The 8806-nt window shown below is 38.0% G+C and overlaps 1 protein-coding gene across 1 annotated transcript; it reads left to right on the forward strand.

Moving 5' to 3' along the window:
• The first annotated feature begins 599 nt into the window (after nucleotides 1–599).
• Nucleotides 600–2526, forward strand: LOC121372106 (leukocyte surface antigen CD53-like). Its single transcript, XM_041498370.1, has one exon. It carries the CDS (start codon nucleotides 1212–1214, stop codon nucleotides 1923–1925), a length of 714 nt encoding a protein of 237 aa, XP_041354304.1. The 5' UTR covers nucleotides 600–1211; the 3' UTR covers nucleotides 1926–2526.
• Nucleotides 2527–8806: the final 6280 nt, after the last annotated feature.

An 8806-nucleotide genomic window follows, 5' to 3' on the forward strand; every position in this document is an offset into this window, starting at 1 on the left:
GATACTATCAACGGTACCAATACAGGGCGGTGAATAAGGCAGTTTCATTACATACTTACTGTATCGTTATGTTTAGTTTTTACTATAAATTAGCCCCGGTCTGCACCGTGGACAAAATAAAATAAAATAATAAATAAACTAAATAACTAAATAACTAAATAACTAGGATTTTTTAAATAGGCCCAAATAAATAGATAAATGAAATATATAGTTATGGAAAACTAATATATATACGTCGATGAAGATGATGGTAGCTTTGAAAGATAGGACAACAATCAATAAATCAATCAATAAATCAATCAATCAATCAGGCAGGCAGTCAATCAATCAATCAATCAATCAATCAATCAATCAAATGTGTGCCCAATGAATGCTTATGGCTGTTTCTGTTGTGACATAAGTTACAGTTCTTATTACATCATATACCTTGACCAACATATATTATTAAGCGACTACTTCCCTTGTGATATTTTGCTTTCCAAATATGTTGTCTACAGAGAACTGACATACACCCGTTTTAACAGCATCATAAAAACGATTCCTTTCAAGCGAACTTAATCTCAAGTGTCTATTCGATTTTTAGTATCAATCCAACGTTTTATACAATGCACAAGTTAATTATTTTTACGAACTGTAAAAGGAAATGGATGGAAATTGCACTGCTATTCGAACCGACTGCTCACGCTATATGGTTACGAAGAATCCGCGATCTTTCTCTCTTTGAATTATTCATCGAGCGTTATGATAATTTGATAAATTGGCCATGAAAGTTTGGAATCACGTGAAACGTCGTTTCTCCGGACTCGCCGACCGGGTATCGATCCGGCAATGATATCTATATATAGCGTCGGCCCGCTGTCCCAGATGTCATTTGTTCTGCAAGAAAGCGTGGTGGTGCTAGCTGCCGCTACTACACTACACTACACTCTACACACGGCTTAGCCTAGCCAGCGTTGCCGTGAACAGTTAACACCGCTGCAAACATGCATGGATGTTTGCGCTCCTGCAATTGCAATTCCAATGATGATGATGATTCATTGCGCTGGTAAATTGTGTCGGGTTTTAAATTCAGATATTCTTCATGTCTCACAAACGGAAGAAGGCGCAGTGGCAACGACACTTGCAGTGTGTGTTCGCGTGTTTTTTTCTGCTGAGATAAAGAAAGGAAGTGATCTCTAACAAACGATCGTTGTATGATTTCCTAGGCAGCCATGTGCTCTTTCACGTGCAGCAAGAACTCCCTAATCGTCTTTCTCGTGGTGTTCTGGCTCTACGGATGCACGCTTCTCGGGCTGGGCATCTTCACGTTCGGCTACGGACTGAACAACATCTACGTGTACAACTTCGACCACACCATCTTCGTCATACCGGGCTTTCTCGTGGGCAGCGGCATATTGATCGTCGTCGCGTTTCCTTTTGTGGCCTGTTGGGGGATTGTTCGCGAGAGCAAGTGCCTTCTGGCTTGCTTCATCGCCTGTCTGTTCGTGATTCTCAGCATCCTTCTCGGGATAACGCTCGTGGACCTGCTGGGGATGGACCTGGTGTTCCCGCAGCAGATCACCCGGGACACGATGGACGTCCTCGTGGAGGAGTACTACTCCACCCCAGCGGTCCGCAGCGCCGTCGACTCCATGCACAGACAGTACCGGTGCTGCGGCTTCAAGTACGGAGCCGCCGACTACAAGGTCAACGGGCTGCCGGTTCCGGAGTCGTGTGATAATAAGAATTACCTCACCGGGTGCTACAACGTGTTCCTCACCCTCATTAACGACCTCAAGGTCGAGGTCGGCTTGATATTTGGTGCTGCGGCTATTATTCCGCTGGTCGGGATTATCATCACAGTACTGTTGATGAGAGCTATTCGAGACAGACCGCCCCCAGACGCAGAGACTGTTGTTTTACATTCCAGGAAAGAGTTTGTGTGATTTTAAAAAAAAAACCCCAGGAGATTAATATATGTGAATGTAATCAGCTTTGACAATCGTATATGGGATAAAACTAACGTCAACACCAGGTTATATATTCTAATGTGCGATGTTGGTGAATTAATTCAATCATTTCATAAATTTTTTTGGAACTTCTTGCTTTAAACATGAGGAGACATATACTTCATATGGAATATCCATAAACGTTCTCGTTTTTAATGCATAAGAGTACATCTAAACATGCATAAATGTTTTTGCCTTGTATATTTAAAGTTGGCAATGTGTCCGAGAGAGAGAGAGAGAGAGAGAGAGAGAGAGAGAGAGAGAGAGAGAGAGAGAGAGAGAGAGAGAGAGAGAGAGCATATGTGATATACATCGTACTAAACCACACCATTCATATACTAAAATACGAAAACATATCGTTCTTTTTAATTAATTGAAAAACACTTAATCATAACAACCATACATTGGCAAATAATAATATCTCAAACAAAACATTTAAATTTAACTTCCTTAAAACATTAAATTTAACTTCCATAAAAGATAAAACATGATTTTTTATTTTAAGATGGTGCGTATAAAAGATCCCTTGCTACTAATGGAAAAAAAAAATGTAGCGAGTTTCCTCTCATTGACTATATGTCAAAATTACGAAATGTTTAATGTCCAATAGCCGATGATTATTAAATCTATGTGCTTTAGATGTGTCGTTAAACAAAACAAACTTTTACTTTTTATTTTGAAAACTAATTTCATTTTGTGGTGGTACAAGTTAATGGTATTATCTCAGACTGAGAGAGAGGTGAGGGTATTTTGCGATATGTTTTACTCTGCTAAAAATGGTGTTTTTTAAAGAATTAATTAAGGTTTATATCCACCCTGCCCAACATCCAAATACGCCGATGATAAAAAAACTACAGACCATTAGGAAAAGACAAATGGAAGAATGTGAAGACGTATGCATTGGTGACTGAGTAATAATTATTCAGTTGTTTGTAATGTAAATACGAAAACCAAATTAAAGAAAGAAAGAACCCCCTCCAAAAATAAAAAAAATAAACCCACAGATATAACGTCTAAATTGATTAGTATAATTCCTAAGTATGTCGCAGATATTATGCAATGTCCAAAATAATAATTAGAAAAACAATATGTTTCAACACGCACACACGCACGCACACACACACACACACACACGCAAATATATATACACACGCACGCACGCTCGCACACACGCACATACAAGCACTCGCGCACATACATACATACACATACACACACACATACATATATATATACATATACATATATATATATATATTAACATAAAACATCCACTATTTTTCCAAATGCCCACTCGACTCACAAATCTAAAACTATTTGAAGCGATATATTCACTATATTAACATAATAGTTTTTAACTGATGTGTAAAATTGTAAACGTTAAAACGCATATTAACAGAAGTATGCTTCAAGCTGGATGAAAAAAAAAGCCCGAACATGCCAAAATAATTCTTTTCAAGTGTAATTCATATTTGCTTTTTCCTGCATAACAATAATGACGTTTCACAATTGCATTCACCGAAGAACGGCATATTGTTCCGCGGGGAATTCGCGCTGTAATCAATGAAACGACAGACTCTCGATGACCGACAGAACACAACCCCATTGACAGAGAACTACGTAACGTATTGATACACAAAACCATGGCGACGTGCACTAAAATAGCTGTAAAAATTAATGAAATAGATATACAAAATAACGTCTTTTTCCCGACGACCAGTTAAGATTTTGCAACGAATGCCATATGCTCAAGTCATCCCAAAGTAATTTTCTTTTTTTTACCGAAAACATGTTTTATTTTTTATTTGCAGCTGTTTGATACCTTAATAAACTATATTTATGACCACACGTAACACGTTTGTTCTTGTCTTTCGTACAGTTATATGGTGTTCAATGATGTCATCGACCCTGCGATTATATCGGTTGCAACAAAAGACGTACACGTCAGATGAGTTGGTGCGTTCGATATATTGATGTACTCTGTTCCTTGTTCACGTCAGACTTTGAATGAATGGACATGTTTGGATATCCACCTTTTAACCAGGCCGCCCGTAGCTAACTCTTTTTCTCAGAGTGGGTGGGGTGGGCATGGGAATGCAATCGCGAATCAGGGGGGTAGGGGTAGGAGAGGGACAGGAGAACGGGTCCCAGAGCCCTAATTTGTTTGAATTTGTTTTTATTTACTTAAAACAATTTTAATCAGCCACAACACTAAATTGCACAGAAAACGCTTCCCTGAGTATTTTCTTTAAAAAATTTCCCGGGAGCATGCTCCGAAACACATCCTAATAAAACTCGGCTCATTTCCCAACCGGCAAACTCAAACTTATCCTTTTTAGAATTTTGTGACCTCCCTTTACACAAAAGTCTAATTCCGCATTGACTGGGTTAACTGACTAAAGTAGTGTCGGAAATAGAATAAAAATGATTTTTGTCAATTATTTCTTTCATATTAAACTGACAAGTAAATATTTTGTAAATACCTATTTAATGATACTCTACCTAATTTAGCATTTACTTGTTTGGACTCATTGATGTACACGGTGGTGTTTACTCTTGAAATTAAAATTAAAATGTCAGTAAACAGAATATTTGTGATCTTTATCGGAACAGACTATAACACATTTTGTTCCATATGTGTCGATTTCATTACCCTTAAACAAACTTTTAATTTAAAACTGCAAGTTAACTGATTATTTTGAATTGCAGCATAAATTATTAATTATGACCAGCATATTTAGTGAATATAAATTCAATATAAATACAGTAGAAATTTCAAATTTATACAATCTTGCAACCACTTAAAGGTGCTATATCAGAAGTTATATGTGAGCATCTGTTTGTGATAAAGATTCGCCAATGAAAATGTATTTTCTACTAGTAGATAAAATCATTTCCTATAATCATTTATGGGCATATAGTTAAAGGTGTAGTCTTTAAATGTTAAAGAAAAATTTAATAAAGGCATTATTTGCAATAGCTGTCATTATGCAACTTTGAGATAGCACCTTTAATACCGGTATAATAGATCACAAACACAAAATGGTTCTTGACAGTTTTGCTCAAAAGTTACTTATACAAATGTCTACAAATATTTTGTTTTGGAGAGGAAACGGCCTCTCACATATTGTAGGTTCCATTAGACCAAATCAATTCCTATTGCCGGTAAAGTTAACGTTTACTAATAAAACTGATATAAGCAGCGTTTCAACACACCCAGGAAGTACAGCAATAGAAAGTGTGGCACCTCACATCTAATCTAGCTGCAAGAAAATGGGGGGTCACGTATCATTTAAGAGATTTAATTTATGTTTTTAATAGCAACCGTCATTTTTGCTGAAAATTGCAGTTCCATTTTTGGGGGTACCCCGCATTAGTTTCAACCTCTGGTATATACTGCATAACAACTGTATAACAAATAAAAGTGTATTTATTTATTGACAATGGATAATAGTATTAGCACAAATAATCAATGTCACATATTACTACCAATCACACCCACAGCTGCTTTTACTCCGTAAATATTTGACGGTGCACGTCGAACCTTGACACGGTACTCTCTTCTTTGGTACTATGCAACCTGTAACAGCAATGAAATTGACATATGTTGATCAAAATTTGTTACAGTCTGTTCCAATAAAGTGCACAAATCACCTGTTTACCGACACATTTCTTTTAATTTCAAGAGTAAACACCACCTTGTACATCAATGAAAGCCAAAACAAGTAAATGCTAAATTAGGTAGACTATAATTAAATAGATATTTACAAAATATTTACTTATCTGTTTAATATGTAAGAAATAATCGACGAAAATCGTTTTTATTCTATTTCCGACAGCACTATAGTTGCCTGATCGATTGACAGACAGACTGACATACTGCATTACTATCTGACTGATTGACTGAATGCATTGCTACCTATATATCCGACCAACTGACCAACTGACGAATTGATTAACCAAATTAATGCTGAACTAAATAATTACTACTGGAATAACGAACCGACTTACATGTACACAGAACTAACTAACCCATACTGCAGTCACGAAGTCTGAAAGCAACTGCATACATATCACAAATCGCCGGTACGGAAGCAAAGATTAGACCTAAGTTGCAATCAACCTAACGCACATGCAATGGCTATTAATTTCCACCCGGTGTCTCGGCTTAATAATACATCTAAGAAGTCCCAACATGTTCCGCACAATTAGTATATCAAAGGCTGTGGTATGTTGTGTCCCGTCTGTAGGAAAGTGCGTATAGAATATTCTTTGAAACAAATGAAAAAGGCAGAGGATTTCATCGGAAGACTGTCTGAAGAATCAAATGTGTGATATCCAATATACTATATTGGCGTCGTTTAACAAAGCGAATTTCTGTTTACCTACGGAGTTAAATAGGTGTGTGTGTGTGTGTGTGTGTGTGTGTGAGAGAGAGAGAGAGAGAGAGAGAGAGAGAGAGAGAGAGAGAGAGAGAGAGAGAGAGAGAGATTTCTCAAAAGCATTACTTTTACAGAGACCATTGCTTGATTGCTTAATCCATTCATTCATTCATTCATTCATTCTTTCATTCACCCATCCATTCATCCATTCGTGCATTCATTCATTCAATCAAGTAATCATTCATTCATTCATTCATCCATCCATTCACCCATCCATCCATTGATTCATCCATCCATCCATCCATCCATCCATCCATCCATCCATTCATTCATTCATTCATTCATTCATTCATTCATTCATTCATTAAAATATATGTTTTTGCACAAGTTAGTTCATAACAATAAATAATATGAAAATAATTGCAAACTACATGTCTAAATAAATAACTGAACAAAATTTGTTTTTGTCAATTTAATTTACAATCAAATTTTAAACAATTTTAATGGTTTCTCAATGTATGTAACGCACTTTAAATACGAACCGAATCAATAGCGTGATGACACTGGAATTCTACACACGTTGGTGAAGAGTTAACAAAATACCCATAAAAGAAAAAAAAGGCCTGCCAGGAATGGAAATAATTGACCAACGGAAAGGCTTGTAGGAGCCCTACGCGTCGCGACAGGCAAACAGAACGACACAGAAAAGCCGGAGTAATATGCGGCGCTATTTCTTTATATCGATCTCGTATTGAATCAATATTTATAATGAACTCGGCATGGTAAAGATAGCAGGCATTTTAAACAGCTTAATGATGACTGGCTTTTAATTATTGCAATTTAAAGTTCATAATTTTATTTTTAAAAAAGCATAAAAAACTAAACAACCCCCCCCCCCCCCAAAACAAAAATGCAACAAAAAAAAAGCAACAAAAACCAGCCACAAAAAACACCCCCCTCAAAAAGTCCCAACAAAAAACAAACAACAAAACAAAACAAAAACAAACCTCAACAAAATACCCCACAACAACAAACAACACAAAAAACAACCCTAAAACAACATCAACAACATTTTCAGTAATCTTCGTTGGTAAATCCATTACTGTATAGTTTAATGAGAGATATATTGTAACATGATATTTACCACCAGCAAGGAAGGCCATACTCTACTTCCTCTTAAATGTCATACTATTACCCACGGAAACATCCTTTGAATCCGGATTCCACAGGGCTGTTTCTGGTAGGACCACATTGAAGGAAACACTATATCAAATAACATCCGGCTTAATAGAGCATTTAATGCTGCCAGTCCTGCAATTAGTTATACATTGTTTTATCTGCATTTGTTTGTGTTGTGTTGAACGACACCACTAGAGCACATTGATTTATTTATCATCGGCTATCGTATGTCAAACATTTGATAATTCTGCCATACAGTCTTAGATAGGAAACACGCTCCATTTTGTTTCCGTTAGTAGAAGGGGATCTTTTATATGCACCATCCCACAGACAGGATAGCACACACCACAGCTTTTGGGGATCGACAAGGCGAGTGATTTACCACAGGGCTCCATCAGTCTCGCCCTTTTGTTTCATCTGGGTAATAAAGGGAAGACATTTTATTTTTATTCCATCCAGCACAAGAGTGGCGGGATGTAGCTCAGTGGTACAGTGCTCGCCTGGTACGCGATCGGTCTGGGATTGATCCCCGTTGGTGGGTCCATTGGGCTATTTCTCGTTCCCAGCCAGTGCTCCACAACTGGTGTAACAAAGGCCGTGGTATATACTATCCTGTCTGTGGGATCGTGCATATAAAAGATCCCTTGCTGCTAATCGGAAAGAGTAGCCCATGAAGTGGCGACAGCGGGTTTCCTCCCTCAATATATGTGTGGTACTTAACCATATGTCTGACGCCATATAACCGTAAATAAAGTGTGTTGAGTGCGTCGTTAAATAAAACATTTTCTTTCTTCCTTCCTTCCATCCAGCACCACTGTGTCACATGCCTTTGTGGTCGGTAAGCTTGACCGGCCTCGGTGGCGTCGTGGTTAGACCATCGGTCAACAGGCTGGTAGGTACTGGGTTCGGATCCCAGTCGAGGCATGGGATTTTTAATCCAGATACCGACTCCAAACCCTGAGTGAGTGCTCCGCAAGGCTCAATGGGTAGGTGTAAACCACTTGCACCGATCAGTGATCCATAACTGGTTCAACAAAGGCCGTGGTTTGTGCTATCCTGTCTGTGGGAAGCGCAAATAAAAGATCCCTTGCTGCTAATCGGAAAGAGTAGCCCATGAAGTGGCGACAGCGGGTTTCCTCTCATGGGCTTATCTTTTTCGATTAGCAGCAAGAAATCTGTTATATGCACCATCCCATAGACAGGATAGTACATACCACGGCCTTTGATGTACCAGTCGTGGTGCACTGGCTGGAGCGA

Source organism: Gigantopelta aegis, chromosome 4 (assembly GCF_016097555.1).
Source record: "Gigantopelta aegis isolate Gae_Host chromosome 4, Gae_host_genome, whole genome shotgun sequence".
In the NCBI taxonomy this organism is placed as follows: Eukaryota; Metazoa; Mollusca; class Gastropoda; order Neomphalida; family Peltospiridae; genus Gigantopelta; species Gigantopelta aegis.